The sequence below is a fragment of the Globicephala melas genome, chromosome 7 (genome assembly GCF_963455315.2).
Source record: "Globicephala melas chromosome 7, mGloMel1.2, whole genome shotgun sequence".
In the NCBI taxonomy this organism is placed as follows: Eukaryota; Metazoa; Chordata; class Mammalia; order Artiodactyla; family Delphinidae; genus Globicephala; species Globicephala melas.
In genome coordinates, this window is record NC_083320.1 from 86,656,384 (window position 1) to 86,676,961 (window position 20,578).

At 33.7% G+C, this 20,578-nt stretch overlaps 1 protein-coding gene across 1 annotated transcript in view; it reads right to left on the reverse strand.

Moving 5' to 3' along the window:
• Positions 1-20,578, reverse strand: part of KYNU (kynureninase) — a 90,308-nt gene that overhangs the window by 49,201 nt on the left and 20,529 nt on the right. The window contains exons 4-8 of the mRNA XM_030883037.2: positions 19,314-19,396; positions 9,901-9,962; positions 8,036-8,107; positions 6,754-6,828; positions 3,828-3,974 (exon numbers count right to left, since the gene is read on the reverse strand). Of these exons, the coding sequence (XP_030738897.1) occupies positions 3,828-3,974; positions 6,754-6,828; positions 8,036-8,107; positions 9,901-9,962; positions 19,314-19,396 (439 nt within the window). The remainder of the gene's footprint in view (positions 1-3,827; positions 3,975-6,753; positions 6,829-8,035; positions 8,108-9,900; positions 9,963-19,313; positions 19,397-20,578) is intronic.

The window sequence follows — 20,578 nt, forward strand, 5'->3', positions numbered from 1 at the left end:
GCCTCCTGCCTCAAGTCTTCTGTGGTGAGAAAAATAAATCCCTAATCTTTGGCTAATTTTTCTCTGGGATTTTGTTTCTTGCAGCTGAACACCTTCATAAGTGATTCAGGAATATTAAAGGAAAGACTAACCCTGAGGGTAGAATTAAGAAGTGATTGGTTGAAAAGGTAAAGAACAGGAAAATGTCAGAGTTGAGTCTAAAGGTCTATAACGATGGTGGCATGAAACAAACAGTAGGGATATTCTGGAGGGAGACAAGTCTGGAATATACTGATCTCAAGGTGCATATAGGACTTCCATGTGTAATAGGCAGATGCTCATAAATAACAATTTTCAAGTGTGTGAGTAGCCTGTAGCTTTTACTTGACAGTGAGAGCTGAGTCGTGGCAGTGGTTAAAAATCTTTAGGGTTAGTAATTCAAAGGACAATGGGGAGCATTCAGTGAATGTAGACAAAAATAAATTATTAGTAGAAATAAGTAATAGTATATGAAAAATATATAAATATAGAAGTAAGGCAGAGCTCCAAGATGGTAGGTTGGCCAATAATATAAAATTAAGTAGATGGCTTCTTAAGACAAAATATGAAAAGTGTGTCTTCAAACTGATGTCTCTTTTCACATGCTGGCCTTCCCTTATAATATGGCTCTCTAGCCTGATCTTATGCTTAATTTTCCTTGGCCTCTCACACTTGTCACCATCCCAGGGCTTCTCCTCAGTTAAAAAAAGTCTCAGCATTCTCTAAATTCATTATGTGAGTCAGAGCCGTCCCACCAACTGTTCTTTTATTAATTTATTTATTTTTCCCTTTAGATGATCACTAGAAATCTTATATTTTCTCTTTCCATCAGAGTCGATTTCTATACCACTTACAACAAAAAGTCAGATAACCAAATACAAAATTGGGAAAGATACTTGAATAAGCATTTCATAAAAGAAGATTCTGAGACAGCTAGTACACATTTGAAAGATCCTCAACCTCATCAATAGTCAGAGAAGTGCACATTAAAACTTTAATGAATTATTATTACAAACTAATCAGATTTGCTATTGGTGAGAATGAAGAGCAACAGAAACTGATACATGCTAGTGGGAGTATATGACAAATTGATACAAACCTTTGGAAAGTTGGCATTGTTGATTAGGATTTAACATATACATACTTTATGTTCCAAGGATTCTAATTCTAGGTATGTATTTAATAGAAATGGGTATGAAGGCATACCCAAAGAAATTTATAAGAATGTTCACAGTAGAATTTATTGTAATGGCCCTCAAATGGAAATGAAACTCAAATATCTATTCTGATTAGAATGGAAAAAAATAAATTGTGATCTATTTCATACACTATAATAATATAGTGAAGTGGAAAGAAAAACAGGCAAAACTGCTACATACAATATGGATGAACCCCACAAATATAATAGCAAATAAGCAAGACACAAAAGAATATATGTTAATCCATTCATATACAGTTCAAAGATGGGCAAAGCTTATATATATTTTATATATGTATATATTTTATCCATATATATTTATATATGGTTAGAAGTCAGGAGAGGAGGTAATAGGCAGTATTTGGGGGAAGGAGGATTCTGAGTGTTATAAATGTTCTAGAAGTTTCTTGATGTGGGTGATGGCTATAAGGGTTCAAAATAATTTATCAAGCCACTTATGATTTCTGCTTTTTTTGGTGTACATGTATTTATTTAATAATATATTTTTCAAAATTCCTATCCCCACTTCCCTTTCATATGAAGTTTCTACTTCAGAATCTACTCTTGTTGACTTTTATTAATCCATCATTTTTGGTTCCAACCATACTTCTGGAAACTTTCGTCTTTTTTATGTCACTTAGCCGTTCCTAACAGTGGCTCTTTTATGGCTTTTTTTCCCCTCGAATTTCCCAACTCTTTCTTGATTGACACCTTTAATTTTCTCCTTGTCTCTCTCTTCAGCTTTATCTTCATAGACCACCCAAGAGAGCTATGCAAGTCTACATTATAAAGAATTTTTCTAAATCTCCATTGACAATGGAGGGGATTGTCTAGCAAGAGTATAAATGTCTGTTAAAATAATTTTGATAATGGATAAATTGAAGTCTGCTAGATCGCCATTTCACTCACATAGTATCCATCACTCCTGTGCAGTTACATTTATATAGAACTGCTCATTCCTACCTACCTTTCTTTGACTGAAAACTCAATGAGAGTTTTACCTGGTAGGCACTTACCATATTTTTTACATAAAAGAAAGCGTGCAAAATACTGAGAGAATGGTTTTAGTAAGCAAGGTAGTTAAGAATAAGAATTACATATAACATCTACTAAACAAGTTTATTTTGCTTTTAATGGGAAATGAAAGAAAATTTATATTTAAGCCACTTTCTATAACTTCATATTTGTTGAGGACAGTGGAAGGAGGGAGGGAACCACCATTTAACTGTAGAATGTGTACAATCCAAGAGATATTTTATACTCTTCATAATCAACACTGCATTTATGAAGTGGGTCCTGTTATCCCAAATTAACAGTTTTGAAAACAGAAATTCAGAAAAGTCAAGTAACTAGCTTGCTTGAGATCATGTAAGAATTAAATGACCTAGCCAAAATATGAATTTCAGACTGAGTGATTCCAAAACCCATGATCTTTCTTCTTTACCATCCTGCCTCATTTCTATGAAGTTTAATGAGACATGCGTGTATACTAAGGCAATCAGGGACTTCTGATTACTTGCATAACATTTAAAAATATGGTATTTTATTGGCCTCCCTTTATTTTGGTGCTTAACATTTAATATCTAAATTAAGAAGACATTATCTTTATATCTTTCATAATGCACCACTTTCACAGTTATCCATCAAACCAGTTGGAAGTCTTGGTTGGAAACTCCTAGAGACTGCTGATAACGGTGCTAAATTTTTTTTCATTAGTTCCATTCATTAGCTTCAATAACTGAGTACATTAACTAGATATCACACATATATTAATCGCATAACTTATTAATGTTCAGAGTATAATTCAGTTGTTACCTTTTTAAATACATGATTTGATTGCTGAATCAAATAGAACTGTTATTTAAAGATTTTAAATACAAATTGTAACTGTTTAATGTTCCTCTGATTTTTTTTTTTTCAGGCAAACAAATACTAAAAACACTTTCTTACAAGCACTTATATATAAAGAGCTACTCTTTCACAATAGTAAACTATGTAAGTGTCATTCAGTAGTATTGAGGGAAAATTGCTCGTTATAGGCAGTATAATGGCTTCCTAAAGTAAACTGGGTAAAACTCCATCTACTGATAAACTTTTATTCTCCATCTCCCCTTTTTCAGGTACATAGTGTTAATGAGCATGAATTATATATAGAATGAGTTATAATATGACAAAGCACCAGAGTTGAGCTTCTAACAGTCCTAGTATATAGTTACTATCCTAAGTATTGTCTGCTTCCTGCTGACTGAGCAGCTCTGTACCAATGACATCACTTACAGGAAGCTCACCTATACTGCTGATTAGAGGTAGACATTGGGAGAGCAGATGCTAATAAGGAGGTAAGACCACAGAAGTGACAAAAAGAGGTTTAAATAGAGATGCCTAAAGCAAAATATATATATTTTTTCAGATATATTTAATATATTATTTGTATGTCATATATCATATATATGTCATATATCATATATATGATATATATCTTACTCTTTTTTTAAACTCTTTAAATAATTTTACACAGTCACAAACAAAGGTATTTTACTAGAAATACAGTTGAATACTCCTATAGAGTGATGTTCTGGACAAGGGGCAAAGGAGGAAATGACGTACATACCTTTGCTTGTCCGGCTTTTGTGATGGCAGGCATATTAAAGAGCTGGCCAGTATAAAAATGCAGACCACTGAACAGGATCACTGCAATAGAGTCACCTTCATTCTCAATTACTTCAAGGATATCCTCTAATCTCAGTGTTTCTTCCCCCTAAAGTCACGTTAGGCACAAGTTACATTATATCCACAATAACAAATTTGTCCCTTTACATTTCCCAATCTAAAATTCACCTTGAGATCTTTCCTACCATAAGAAAAATCAAAGATATTTTTTTTCAAATTAATAATCTTCAAAAATCAGGCAAGAGCATGTATTTGAATATCTTTTTGTTATTAAGAAATGATAATAAAATAGTAAAAAAGAGGTTTATAAAGTATCTTTGCAAAACCCTACTGCTTGATTTTAGTCTTCAGTTTTTCACTTAATCTTTACTATTTACATACTTATAGATTGTTTCCTTCTTATTCCCATCAAATAAAATACCAGAAAGTACAGGATGTCCATAAAATTTAAATGTCAAGGCAAATTTCTTGGAAATTAGTATTTTACTTATCAATCTAATACTTTTTTCCAGAAAAAAGAGGCACGTATACATCATTCATCTGAGTGTAACTTAACCAATATTTTCTATTAGTTTAAGAGTAAAATCTCCTCCACACCAATCTAAAGATCAAGATCCAAACATGAAGAAAATATCAATAAAACTCAATATTATCAAAGTTACTTTTCCCCTACAACTCCCCACCTAAGACTAGTGATCAGTGACTTTCTGAAAATTGTGAATGAATTTAGATTTGGTCTTATAAACAACTTGAGTAAAAATAACTCACCTAGATACATATAGTCTATTTGTATCCTGATAATTCTCATCTATTTATGAAGTCTTCATGTATTTTCTACAGTGCTAAATCTGACATGATTATGAAGTCAAAGCATCATTAACTACATTAATATGTGGGGAAAACTCATTAAGGCATTAATGAATTTTCCTTCAATTATTTTTAATTTTTGGTAACTTACTATTTGCCAGTTACTGTATCCCATATTAGGCATATATAATATGTATCACAAATATAATAATACTCTAATTTCTGCTAATAGTCTGAGACTTGTTTACAAAATGATAATCTATAAAAATAGGATTGACAATGAAATCTTTGAATTACTAAGTGATGCATACTTTATACATAAAGAGAAGGATTTCAGTGATTCTAAGAAAAAATTCAGAGTAAAATTAATAATATCATAACCCCAAACTCTTTTTTTCCCTTAGAGGAAGCTAATACAATTTGTCCACCATAATTTCAAAAAAAAGTAAGGAAAGTGTTATATCTACTAATACTTTATTTCTTTAAAGAATCAGTATTAAGCAAATAAGAAATATATTTTTCAATGATAGATATGGTTCTCTCTCCTGTTGATGTGCCCTAATCCAGTAATGCTAAAGAGTGGTCCCCAAATTATGATTAACTCATACAGCTCTACAACACTTGTCACTTTTATTACTTTTTTATTTTTTAAATATTGATTATATTTCCCTGTGCTATACAGCAGGTCTTGTTGGTTATCTACCTTATATACAGTAGTGTGTGTGTTAACCCCAAACTCCTAATTTATCCCTCCCCTCCGCCCTGTTCCCCCGCCTTTCCCCATTGGTAACTGTAAGTTTGTTCCCTATTTCATTTTATTTATTTATTTATTTATTTGGCTGCATCGGGTCCTGGTTGCGGCACGCGGGATCCTCGTTGTGGCATGAAGGATCTATCGTTATGGAGCGCGGGCTTCTCTCTAGTTAGTGGCGGGCGGGCTTAGTTGCCCTGCATCATATGGGATCCTAGTTCCCTGACCAGGGAGCGAGCCCGTGTCCCTTGCATTGGAAAGCAGATTCTGAACCACTGGACCACCAGGGAAGTCCCCACTTGTCACTTTTAAAGTAAAAACTTGTGATATATTAGTGGCTATGCTCATTTTTGCTGGAAATAAGCAATTTATATACAACATATGAAACAGATGTTGTTCCAAAGCTGTGAGAACTTTCTATTCCATTAATTTATTGCATGTTGGCAAATACAAGTGAATAGAGTAGACCTTTAATTTCTCAAATTAGTTCTGGGTGGAAAGAAATAAATGTTCAAACACTGGTTTAACAGCCTGGGAGCATCGTACATATGTGAAACCTAAAATTTATTCTGTGTGGATCTCTTGGTGCCAAAATTACACAAGATGCAGGGTTTATAGGTCAAAACCTGTACAACTTAGCCTTATATCTTTACTAATGTAAAGTGCACAGTATTTTAGACCTTGAACATATGGTCAAGCCTGACTAGGTATTTCCTTTGTTGTCTGTTTAAATATAAAGGAATCTCAGATATAAAGTAACTATCAGAAAGTCACATACCCAGTATGTTGGTGGGTCTGGGATTTCCCTGGGGAGTAATAGCGAAGTTCTAAGCCTAGTTTTTTTCTGCTACACCACATCCCTTTCTATTCCCCAGGCCAAGCTCAGAGGAAAATATTTGATCCTTAGATTAAGAGGGGCATAAAAGATAGGCATCATTCAATTTCAACAAGTATCACTAATTTTTAACATGATTTCAATGGCACCCACAGGCAATGGCATTTAAAATTGAAAATGATGTATGCAATTTGTCATCTCCTCCCATCCCATTGAAGAAAATGGCAGACTCCAGTGGTATTAATAGGAAAATAGTTTGCTTGTAATAGCCCTTGAAAAATTAAAATAAATACACTTCTGAGTTAATTCTCTATTTTAAGCAAAATGACCTAACAGTAACAGAGTATAGGCCTTTTATACTTTCTTGAAACTTCCATTAAAGTAATGAAGATAATAAACTTTTGAAGAAAATGAAGAAAAAAAATCAATACTAAATAGAAGAATGATTAATATTTATTTATCTTTCTCATATACCTCTCTTGGTTTTATAAGCCGCATACTTTTCTCAATGTTAAGTCCATGAAGTTGAAGCTGTGACTCAATAGCATACTGGAAAAGAAAGATGATTTATTAAATCAAGTCCAGTGTACAGAAGTATATTGAAATAACTCAGAAAAAAATAATAAAATACCAATAAAAGCATATTATTATATTAAATTCAAGGTCAAGGTTAAAAGTGACTAAACAGAATATATCAGAGAAGAATTGCTTAACATAATTTACATGCAACAGTCTGAACATTCTTTGAAACACAAAATATTAGAAATGGATGGAAATGTAGGGGTCATGTAGACTTTAGGAGTACAAAAGATTTTTAGAATAAGATATTAAATCATCTAATGCAAGTCAAAACAGAATTTACAAAATAACCAAAGTGAGCAGGTGGGGATTTGCTAGGCTCCAACAGAGAGTACAGAAGTGGCTTGTCCTAGAAAGAGTAAGCTAGTAAAAGAAAAGGGCATCAAGAAGTTCCCTTCATTGAGAGCCCAAGATATAAATGGGAACAAGAAATTTTGAAACCCTGAAGTTTTTCAAAATAGAGGTTTGATCCTTTTTTAGTAAGATCATGGTTATTAATTTGCATTAATTAAGTGCCTTAAAATTACAAGGTGTAGGCTAGAATACTTAGAAAAGACAGAAATCAAGTTTCTCCAACACTAAAACTGAAATACAGCACTGAAACTGCAGTATACTTTAATCTGTGTCTGTCTGTGTCTGGAACAATCATATTTCTTACCAACTGTGATTCCTGAAAAAGTAGCATGATTTTTTTTCTTGAACCACAAAAAATTCTTTTAGTCCTTAATACATTTTTTTAATTATAAAGCATCAATAATTATGTTAGTGTGCTATGAAAACAAATGGACAAATAAATGTTTATATTCCTATTTTATGTACCTAAAAGGTTAAGTACTGGTATATGTATTGATTTAATTTCATAAAATAAAACAGCAACAAGAATTAATAAAACATTTATAACTGCACTTGATTTAGACCAGCGGTTTGCTCAATGTCTTTAAAAAGACTAATAAATCAATGTTCCCATTCAATTCTTTCTTCCTTTAACACGTTTTACTTGAACCAAAGAAATAAAGCTACAATCTATAAAAAATGCATAAATCAAAAGCATTTGACAGATCTTTTTTATTATAAGGTTACTTGGAAAAGACTAGTGAATAAACATTCAAGTCAGGCAAATGATATGCTCCTTTAGGAAGAGCAGAAAGAATATAAATATAATTTGAAGAATCCTTACATGATCTGAAGGGAAGGCTTTAGCTTCTAGGAGAATTTTATACCGTTTGGGTGTAGGCTTGAAAAACGATAACTGCAATGAAATGGATTTATTGAGAAATGCGTTAATGCACAACTTAGACATTTCTTCATTTTATATATACCACACTTTAATTTTATAATCTCCAGCATTTTAAAGGCATTAATTAATTACACAGCTAGATGTCTGTCAAAGGTACCTTCTCTGATTAGCCTTGTTTCCAGTAAATTCTAAAATGGAAGAAGATACTTGCTCATTATATTTATCAATAGGAAAGCAAATTTGGGAGAAAATGTGAATCAGATAAAAACACATTCTCAAACTTTACTTAAATGTTAATTGAAAAATTAACTTCCCAATGCGTTTAATGGCAATTTCTCTATTATGAGACAAATATCATGTTCTGTGTATATTTTATTTATATTGGTTTATCTAGCACTGCAGATTTGGTTTCTAGTACATAAGATTTCTACAGTTTTATGATTTTATGAAATCTAATTTTAGGTTCAACTAGAAGTACCTTTGCCCTAATGAAACATTTGGCATTTCTAGAGACACCAGAGAGAAGTAGCTCATGTGTTCAGTGGGGCCTTTTCATTTCTCCACACAGTTCCTGGAGAAGCAATACTGACTGACAATAATAACAATGAGGATGATTACTACTGATAATTAGATGTTGACCACTGGCCAGGGTGCTAAAGCAATTTTCACATATTATCTTGTTTCATATGTACGAGGTAGGTATTATCCTCATTTTTACAGAGGAAAAAATTAAGATTTAGAGATGCCAAAACCCTTGTCCAAAGTCAAACAGGTATTAAGTAGCCTAGCTGGGAGCCAAACCAGAGGTGTCTGAACTGAAAACTATGCTGTTTACCATCATAGTTAACATACTCCGCAAGTACTTTCCTTCAGGCATATTTAATAATCATGTCTATATTTTATCAAAATAAAATATCAATATCTTAATTGTGCATCTTTGTCTTGTAGACATGTTTTCAAAATCTCACTTAAAAATGAAATACAGGGCTTCCCTGGTGGCGCAGTGGTTGAGAGTCCGCCTGCCGATGCAGGGGACGCGGGTTCGTGCCCCGGTCTGGGAAGATCCCACATGCTGCGGAGCGGCTGGGCCCGTGAGCCATGGACGCTGAGCCTGTGCGTCCGGAGCCTGTGCTCCGCAACGGGAGAGGCCACGGCAGTGAGAGGCCCGCGTACCGCAAAAACAAAAAACAAAAACAAACAAAAATGAAATACAAATTTTTCATAGCATCAAACAATTACTATAGGTACCATATTTCAAATCAATAATATATTTGACATTCTAAGGCATACACATTATTAAGTTCTTAGGATGTAAGAAACACCTAAACACAGTGACTCATTTAAGGTACTAGGTTCTTTTTCTCCAATTTAGTTTTATTTTCTAATTCTTTTTTAATCTACTCTCCCAAAATTAGCCTACAAAGACATACTAATTCATAGTCCCACCCTACTAAAGCCCAGCATATTGGAAAACTGTCTTTCTGAAAAGCTCACTGTTTGCTACCATTCATACATCATTGTTTTGTGTGTGTGCAGCAGTTTTGCTTTTTACCCACTGTGACTCTTATTCCTTATGTTCTGATATAAGAGCTATTCATTATTCTAAAGCTCTTTGCAAGAGTCAACTCTCCCATGGTTACGAAGAAGCCATTCTGTCATGGTCCAGCATTTCCTGGTAGAAATGAAAACAACCTCAAAACTTATTTTTAAATAAGTAAACCTCCAAATGCTCATGGATTAAAGATTGAAAAATGTCAGATTCTGTAAACAGTGTATACTAAACATTGGTGGAATAGGAAACTTACCAATAGAAGATGTAAATTAACAGTCAAACCATTCATCAGGGCTATTTCTTTCTCATTGGCTCCTGCAAAATAAATATATCATAATTTAGATTGTTCTATTAGTTCTAAGAGTACCTGGAAAAACAAACTATCACTCCTTCATCCTTAATGTTTTTAGAGATAAGGACACATTTGATGTGTCATCACAAAGAAATGGAAGTTTTCCCACTTGACTCATTTTATCAAACAATAGCTGGACTCATATGCATATAGCTAGCTAAAAATTATATTTCCTTTTTGACATAGTAAATAATAATAACATAATAGTGAAGCATTTGCTAAACTAAAAATGATTTATCCTATCATCAGCTACGTTGCCAAATTCCCACAGAGGACATTTTTGTGGTAAGTGTATCTCTAAAAGGAATCTAAAAAGAAATGAAAGCCCATCACATTTTTAAAGCTGGTTGTTTGTGACATCAAATTAAAATGCACCTTTAATAAAAGAAGGCAATGTTGCTAAACATAATTCACTGTTATTACAGTGAGATATACAATACTGTAGTTTATAAGACAAAAGAGCTAGGAGCAAAGTACAAAGAGCTAAATAGCTCTGGGGTTTATTTATACACACTGATATAAGATAATTAATATAGATATGTATTGTCTGATGAAGAAAACACACAAAATTAATATATCCACTACACAATCATAATCTGATATAATTCCTGTTAACAAGGGTTTTGCCACTGGAAACAGACCCAGAGACAAAGCATACATTGAATACTGAAGAACTCAGAGCGCAATAACAAAGATAATAATACTTTCCCTATTTTTAGTTCTTATGATGTCTCTTAAAGGCAATTAGACCTGTTTAATAGGAATGATTTCTCTTTACTATCACTGAGAAAAATGGGCTGTGAGCTTTAATGTTTGTAAGGCTGTACTAGGTGTTAGAGAAAATGCATCATACAAGTCTTGCACTTTGTATCCAATGAAATACTTCTGATAGAGTCCCATTTTTACTAAAAGAATAGACAGTAAGTAGAATAATTAATCTAATTAATAGATGGATTTTAGGTTAAGTTCACTTGAGGGAAGGCCACTGGAAATAAGTGTATAACTTAGGAATTTATATTTCAACATAGCCATTTAAGGAAAGGCCTGTGTCTTCATTTAGTCAAGAAAAACTTTTTGTTGCATTTGATTGATGGATTTCCCCATTTGAATGCAAGGTTGGTAAATAAATGGTGGCTGTTAGGAGATGTATCTCTGGTCATTGTAATGTGAATAGTGTCTCAAGTCAAGGGACAATAACGACAACCTCATTCTGCATTCCTAGCACTAAATAAAATGTCTCAAACATACTAGAAAGCTTAATTTGTATACAGGGGCATATGTCTTCTCCTACGGTATAAAAGTCTTTTAGAAATATGGTGAAAGAAATGCTGCAAGCTTTATTTTATTCGTTTCTTTGCATTATGGTATGAATTTTTACTGTTATTTCTAAAACAAAACATTATCTATTATATTAATCTTATATAACTCTTAACTCCCTGTTAGCTCTTTACACACATCTTTTCTGAACACTATTCATTTTAATAAAAAATATTCTGGCAGGGAGCGTGGAAGGAGAAAAGGAAGGAAAAATAATACATTTGGCCCTCCTTATCTGTGGATATGAAACCTGCGGATATGGAGGACGGACTTTATTCATGGCACGACTCACTTTATATTAGGGACTTGAGCATCCTCCTATTTTGGTATCCATGGGGGAGCCACGCCCCAAACATACTGAGCAAGCAGAATTAGTAGAAAGAAAAGCATTTTAAAGAATGTGGTGGGAAGAAAACAAAAGAGGAGAAAGTTCATAAATTTTATCACAAAATGAAAACAAAGAAATAGAAGAGGCAGGAAGGGAGTGAGACTTTCTATACAAGGTCAGGCATTCCATTTTTGCTTAGTGATTACCTTCTGATTAAAATAATTATTCATTCCTCAGGAATGTTAGTCCTTCAAATAATAGTGTTCACTTTGGATCACCTAAAATTTTTCTTGCATGGAATGTGATGAACCACAAGTGCTAGGCTGAATTAATCTAGACATACACGTGGCCTTTCCTCCCCTCACTCTCAATGGCATGCTAACATTGGATCAATTCTTTGTAAATAATCCCTCACTGACTTGAATAATTTGCCCGCAAAAATTATCCCGCCTTGGCACACTTTAAATTCAATCAAGCTCTTCACAAAATGCCCTCCTCACCTGCTAACGAACTTTGTCAAGGAGAGGTTCGGTGTACTTAACATGTACGTGCGTACCTATGTATATCTAAGGATGGTGCAAATATTAATGCTGCAGAACATTAACAGAAATGTTTATTCCAAATATGACCTAAAGGCACTAAAGAAACAAGCATTGTTAACATGAAAGGGCCACCAGTCAGACTGATTTTTAGCCTATTTTCCAAAGGAAATATATCTAATTGACCTATCTCTTTTGGTCTAATATGTATTTCTGAAATCAACATTTGCTGTTTTAAGATATTTCAATATTATCAGCATTCCATAAGACAAAAATTTTTTTTTAAGCAAGCTGAAATTATTTCAAGTTGCTTTTCTTTGTACCTTCTCTTTCTCCCAAGAACTTTTTGTGAAATAATGTTGAAACATCAATAACTATAAGTATGAGCTGTAATTCCCTGTGCTGTACAATATATCCTTGTTGCTTATCTATTTTATACATAGTAGTTTGTAACTCCCCTGTTTGGCTCCTCCCTCTTCCCTCTTCCCTTTGGCAACCACTTGTTTGTTTCCTACATCCATAACTCTGCTTCTGTTTTGCATATACCTTCTTTTGTATTATTTTTTAGATTCCACATAGGTGATATCATACAGTATTTGTCTTTCTCTGTATGGCTTCTTTCACTAAGCATAATATGCTCTAGGTCCATCCACACCCCTGCAAATGGCATTATTTCATTCTTCTTTATGGCTGAGTAATATTCCATTATATATGTATACACCACATCTTCTTTATCCATTCATCTGACTAAAATTCAATAAAAATAAAAGAAAGAACCACAAGTATTGAGGGCAAATTTACTAGAGGCCAAGGTTTTTTTTAAAAACTTCATGAAAACTTATCAGGATTTGAAAGAGTCTTTATTTTAGAAGATCATATAAAACTCACTGCAGTAAATGTAAAAATTTGAATTATTTCATCTGAGATGGGTGTGAGCCAGGGTTCTCATTTGAAGAGTGCTTTCTTGCTTGCTTATTTATTGAACATAACTTTTTGTTTACCAGAAGGTGAAAGTTATGTACAAGCACTGCCTTCTTATCTCAATGCCTGGCATGCTAACGTTTATTGAGCCCTTATTATGCGCCAACACTTCTAATGTAACTTGTATTATTTTCACAGTAACTTGATAAGGTATCTACTTTGATTTCCATATTTATCAATGAGGAAACTGATGTGCACAGAAATGAACTAACTCGCTTAAGTTCTCACAGATAGGAAGTAGGAGACAAAATCTTATAGAAAAAAATATTAATTAAAATCTTTGTTCAAGGTAACATTTGGAAGTGTTGTCTACATTATCCACTCCCTGTAAGTCAAATATAGGAAGCCCATGTTCATTACTAACATCCCTCTGCACCTTTCTAATCTTCATTTAATTTCAAATATTTTGCAAAGTGAGGCCAGCAGGGTTCCAGGCTGCTTAGTGTTTGATAAGAAGGTTAATGATGGATCTCATAACTGCCATACCATGTTCTGTATATTTTATTAAGCAGATGCAAATGTTAATTGTGGATTTTGTTGTAAGGTTTGTAGTTCGGCTAAGTCCGAGAACTTTCCACTCTGTTTTTCAAATAGCAAATTCCTATGGCCTTGGAGGTGGCTAGTGTGTGGTTGAGGATTTATGACTTTGGAGAGAGCTCCCAGGGATTATTGCTTCTCTGAGGGTCAACCACAAGTTTCATAAAGCAAATTTATGTTCACATTACAACATTCTTATAAGCCGAAATGTATGTATCTAGCCCTTTGTGATGTTTATGTACCCAGGGAGAAGTAGGCTTAATAATAATACTAATAATATTCTTCAGCAATTCTATTTCTAGCATCTTGATAATATGACATTAACTATAAGGGAAAGTTATTCCATGTTTTGCAGAATTGTTAGCTCCATATAAAATGTTTTATTAATGGTTTTTCTTCTCATCTGAAATGGAAATTCTTTTCTATGTCTGTGGACATAGAAATACAGGGCTGCTCACTGTGTCTTCCGCTTCTCTATCCACTCTATCAATTTGTACACATAATAATTTTTATTATACTCCTGTTACTTCTTTTTGAGAAATTTTATGGCAAAATACAGGTTGTGGTTTTAAGAACCTGGAAGATTCAGTCATAGTCCAAAATATACAACTTATCTGTTCATGACACATTTAGACAGCCCACAAGTAGCAAAAATCAATTTGACTTCTGCTGCTCTCTTCTGTAGTTACCACATAATTTTAACATTTATTTTGTGATTTATACAATATCTACTTCCAAAGAGGATTTTAGGTTTCTTGTATTACATGTGAGAAAGAATGATTTTAAAAAATTGCAACAGAGTACTATATATGTGGATGAGAAACAAATTAGGAGCTATTAAATTTTTTTTTTTTTAACAAAATATTTTTGCTACTTCGAACTCTACCAAATTTTCTCAGAACTTACTATCAACCAAGGCAAAAGGGAACCTGCATGGGATTTGCAGCAAAGAAAATAAACATGAACAGACACACAATACCTTCTAAAAGAATCAGTTCCTACTAAATCGAACAAAGTGAACTCATTCATTTTTCAACTTAAGAACCGTTTCTTGGACTAACATATACAGTTTTAAAAGTAAAGAAATTTGGGGATAGATGATAGCTACTGAAATTAAAAAGAAAAACAAGCTTTTAAAATACTGCTCATAATATACTTTTGCAGATACTGTCAACAACAAAAATGTAGAAATATTTCTCCTGATACAACATAAATTGTAGAGAACAAAATAAACATTTAATAAACTAATCATTAAACTAAATATTTAGTTTAATGCACTGACAATATTTCAAATAAAATATGACAATTCATTTGTCATATTAAGGCTTGAAACTTTGAGAATATATATATACTGTATATATATAAAATAAACAATACATATACTGTTTATTGAGTTTCATATGTACAAATGTGACTTTGCCCATTTCAAGACATAATTGTTATTTTTATATCCTGTATAATTAAGATCAAATGTAATTTAATTTATACAACATTCAAGGACAAAAATCACAGAAAACATAAGGAAGTTTGTCCCATACGTTACAGCTTTGTATGGTATTTCAAAGACACACAAAAATCCCTAAAGCTAGAACTGATAAATATTCTTTAAACATTTTTAGTAAGCTCAATCTTCTTACTTATCTAAATAAATCTGAGTATTTAGTTGTTGTTGTTGTTTTTTAATTTCCTTAGTAATCATCATGAGAGGTGAGCTGGTTTAAATTTCATTGATCATTCTGACATATGTGTATTTGCTGGGCAACAAAACACATGCACATTTAATAAGTTGCAATAGAGCTATAAACTTTTAAACGATCAAAGGAAATCTTTTTGCAGGTTTTATGGGCTTCATAAATAAATCTCACTAAATGATAGCCTTACCACTTCCCTGGCCTGTATATAAACATCTGAACTCCTCTTAAAGGATAATAAATACTAATCACAAAATAATAGGATTAGCATGTAATTTATGTTCTGAAAGCAAATCTAGCAAAGAAAGAGACAGTCCACATCTAAGGAAAACATACATGCTCAGGTCAAATTAATGCAGGATTTTTTTCAGTTTTTTTTTAAATTTACATGTTAGGCATTTGAATGAATATAATAGGCGTCTAAAAAATGAACATAAATGAAAGCATTGTCAAACAACTAATTAATACACCCGTAAATGTAGTCCAGGATTGTTCAGGTGGGAATTCCCTCCATGAGAATATACACTCCTCTGGATAATGCTGGCAGTCTGATCAAATGCTCTGTGCTCCCAAGATCCTGACTGGTTTGGCAGGAGATGCTATGTTTTCACCTTTACCCACCCTGGCTGACAAGGTTCTGGCCTTGAGTTTGAGCCCCAAGCATCCAGGGCTCTGCAGATTCGCCCTGGGGCTTGTGAGAGTCCTGCACTCAGGCCCTACACACTCCTGGCTCCATGCACTACCCCCCCAGATATTGTGCTTCCAGCTTTCAACTGCTTCTTTCTCAGCAGTTGCTATATTTCTGGTCAGTAGGGATTTCTATTTAATTTTTTTTAGTGTTGCTATATGTTTGTTAATCTAATTTTTTTTCTATCATTTCTCTGTTTTTGGAATAGAAAGGAGCATTTTCAGTTTGTACTTAATGTGTTATCTTAAACTAGAAGCCAATCTTCTGATCCTATAATATAACCACATAAAACAGAAATGTGTGTAGTGTAATGATTACTCAGTAATAACTAGCAGCAAACCGAGCTTGTTGCTTTTGCTTGCAACTCTTCGATGGAGTGTTGTTTTTTTTTTTTTTTAACTTGCTGAACGGAACAGGTTACACGTTCATATAGTTCATAAACTAAAAACAGGTTTTCCTTAAAGTCTGGTAGTTTGGGGTGTGTTAAGCACCCACTGTGTTCCCCGCTGTGCATGTGGTGGGGTTTGTCGTGCTATGAAAACCCATGTCAGAACCTTCAGGCTGCCCAAATATCGCAGTGAAGACTTTTCCAGTCTCCTGCCTAGATACTGGGAGCTAAGTTAGTGTAGAGGTGGATAAACATTTATTTAACTCTGTTTTCACAGGGAATATGTTATGGATTGAACTGTGTCCTCCTTGCCTTATCAGTGAGATTTTAGTCTAATAGAGAATTCTAAGGACTAATTTTTAGTTGACTGAATACCTAAACTTGGGCAGTAGTCCTGCAACCTGGGCTGGGCCATCTAGGCCTGGTTCTCTACCATGTTGAGGCTTTCTGGGAAGCCAGCCACTTTGGGCAGGAGTAAAATGCAAAGTTGTTTACTGAGGATCTGGTTTGTGGGGGTTGATTGGGGCAGAAGACTATATTTATGCTGGGGTGACTCCCAGAAATACATAAGAAGAAGCTAGAAAAACAATGTCCCTAAATTCTTTGTGGTATGTTTGCAAACTGCCTTAGATTGTTTTGACTATAATAAGTTTGAATTTCTTCTTGTTAAACATAGTACAAAAGCTTGAGGTTTCCTCTCCCTCTTGCAGCCAGTATAGAGGATGTAAATGGTGGCTGAAGACTGAGTAAGCTTCACCTGATTGGTGTGGGTGCTGGTCTCTTGTCAAATGTGTCCCTAAACTTCCTTCTCCTCGCAGGCAAGCCCCCAACCAAACATCTAAGATAGGAAGTGCTCCTTTCTTCCTCTTCTCCCTACATGGGGTTACCAGCAAAGCCAATACAACCACTACTTAGATAGAGTAATGACTTCTGCAAATTCAAGGGTGTTCCTTCTCCCAACCTCTCCTCTTTCCTTCCCTTACAAACCCTCTACCCTAGACAACATCCTCCCCACCACACACACACCGCCCCCCTCCCCAGGATCTCTGCTTACCCTTCTAGTGTGGTCTGGTAATATCACCACCTTGAATGTGAATTGCTATCCTTATTGCCCCTATTCAAGAAGAGCCAGCTGGCATGTTGTCAGGAAGCACTATTTAAAATGTGAATTGTTACAGAGCAAATGAATACTGTGTAAGAACATTAAAACAGAGAGAGAGATTTCTAGTTGTGGCCTTTTCTTTTCCACTTACAGAATTTTCTTTCACATTTCTTGTAAAGCAGATTTAGTGGTGCTGAACTCTTCTAACTTTTGCTTATTTGTGAAACTCTTCATCTCTCCTTCAAATTTGAATGATAGTCTTGCCAGGTAGAGTATTCTTGTTCATAGGTTTTTTTTTTCTTCACCACTTTAAATATGTGATGACACTCCCTTCTGGCCTTGCAGAGTTCCTGCTGAAAAGTCAGCTGACTGTTTTATGGGAGTTCTCTTGTATGTAATTACTTGCTTTTCCCTTGCTGCTTTTAAGATTTTCTCTTTCTCTTTATTTTTTGACATTTTAATTACAATGTGTCTTGGTGTGGACCTCTTTGGTTTGATCTTATCTCTGTGATTTCTGGACCTGGATGTCTGTTTCCTTTCCCAGGTTAGGGAAGTTTTCAGCTATTATCACTTCAAATAACTTCTCTGCCCCTTTCTGTCTTCTCCTTCTGGGACCCCTATAATGTGAATGATAGTACACTAGATATTGTCCCAGGGGTCTCTTAAACTGTCCTTATTTTTCAATTCCTTATTCTTTTCTCTGCTTAGCTGGAGTGATTTACACTACTCTGTCTTCCAGTTCACTGACACGTTCCTCTGTATCATCTAATTTACTGTTGATTCCATCTAGTGTATTTTTATTTCAGTTATTGTATTCTTCAGGTCTGTTTGGTTCTTCTTTATATTTTCTAACTCTTTGTTTAACTCCTCACTGTTTTCATCCATTCTCCCTAATTCATTGAGCATTTTTATAATCACTACCTTGATTTTTTTATCGAGTAGATTACTTATCAACACTTCACTTAGTTCTTCAGTTTCATGTTGTTATTTGTTTGGAACATATTCCTCTGTCACCTCACTTTGCCTAGTTCTCTATGTTTATTTGTATGTTTTAGGGAAGTTTGTTACATTTCCTGATCTTAAAGAAGAGGCTTTATGTAGGAAACTTACTATGGGGCCCAGAAGCACACTCGTCTCTGGTCATCAGAGCTATATTTTTTGTTTGTTTAATACCTTAAATTTCATATAAGATTTTAGGCAATGCTGAACAATCAACCCAATTAAACAGATAACTTTTTTTGAAATGTTAACACATTTACCATCTAAAACTATCTTGAATAGTTTTACCAAGAGTAGATAGAATTCACTTTAAGGAATACACTATATACCAAAAAACAGCATCAACTATATTATTTTCAACAGCACTCAGCCTAATTTTAAAAGATCACCATGAATTAAGTTGAAATGAACCAAAAGGTATTGGTGTTTTAGCATGTTAAGGTTAATGTTTATTTTACCATATAATAAAACCTTATAAAAGTCTTTTAAGTTGATTTTTATGAAACTTATTTAATTATAAATATGTGTGTTTCTCATTGGTGAGCAAATACTAGTCCTAGAATATATAATAAAAAATAACATTAGCAATAAGTCTTAATTAAAGGCATGCTTACGCCTTAGTGTTATGGATTAAAATAGAAAATCAGGACATTCTTCAATAAAATTTTTACCGTATAACCTATGTGTATAACTAAATGATCATATCTTTATGATTCTTCTGGAAAAAATTCATTTTATACTTACCTACAATGTCAGTCATAAGTCCCAAAATAGTCTCATCTCCTATAACCCAAGGACGTTTCCCTACATCATGACCATAGGCTCCCCTGAAATTGAAAAGGGAGATGAACAATCTTAGTTTATGTGTGTGTCTGTGTGTATCTGTGTGAGTGTGTGTGTGAGAGTTTTCAGATATCAGCATTAGCAACTGAACATTTCTAAATGAGTCTTTGTAGTGTTTTAATAAAAAGCATGCTTTTTTGAAAACCAAAAGTAATACTTGAGAACTCTGCTTTTTAACTTGTCATTTAAAAAAATTTCTTTGATTTCCTTTCTGTTGGGGAGCGTAGGGGCGATTACCCATATATTTCATTATTTTTCTCTATTTTGGAGTCTAAGATGTTATTTTTTTCTCTTTTCTTTTGAAAATTTCAAGACTATTTGAATACCTTACTTGTATACCATACCATATAGTTGTACCTATACTAAAACATATTAACTGTTCTTTGAGGCTAGAGATTAAAATTATTATTAATTAAACATTAAAATATAATTACAATCTGTAAATTAAATAGAAGTGTATAAAATGTGACCATACTCATGGTAACATTTTAAGTAGATAGTAAAACTTGGCAATAATCAAAGCCAACACTATTTCTTGACCTATTTTCTAGCAATTTCATCTATCATGTTCTAGCTCAATTTTATTATTCTAGTAAATATGCCAGTAGGCATAATGGAAAAAACACAAAATACATAAGAGAACTTCAACTCTCTGGTAGTTTCTATCAAATGAGGAGGCAAAATATTTGAAAAAATATAGGAGAAGAAATTAAAACAAAGGATTAAGAAGGGAGTGACTTTGTGTACTGTTACAAACATATCTTAGGAAGCTTTGAATTAGATTGTTTTTAATTCTTTTGGAATCCAAAGACTATTTAAACTTGGAAGAAAAGAATGAGCATGTGCTCTATGTATAGTGCTAATTGTGATGAATACATACTCTGAAATTAAGTAAGCTGGCAGTGGTGAGCTGGTAAACCTTCTCTCAGAGGTGAAGGGTAGCAGAACACACCACACTAAAATGTAGCATAGTGGTATATTGATCATCTTGAGCTGTAGGCACTTGAAAAACAGAAAATGTATGGAGAAGCTTTCTCTGAACTTCCCTATCTGCCTAAAGACAGATCCTTCAAAGGGAATTCAGTTGTCATAAATCCCCTCCTCAGGAGTTTCATCAACCAGGGAAAATTGATTCTTAGCACAGAAGAGATTAGAACTCAGTGACA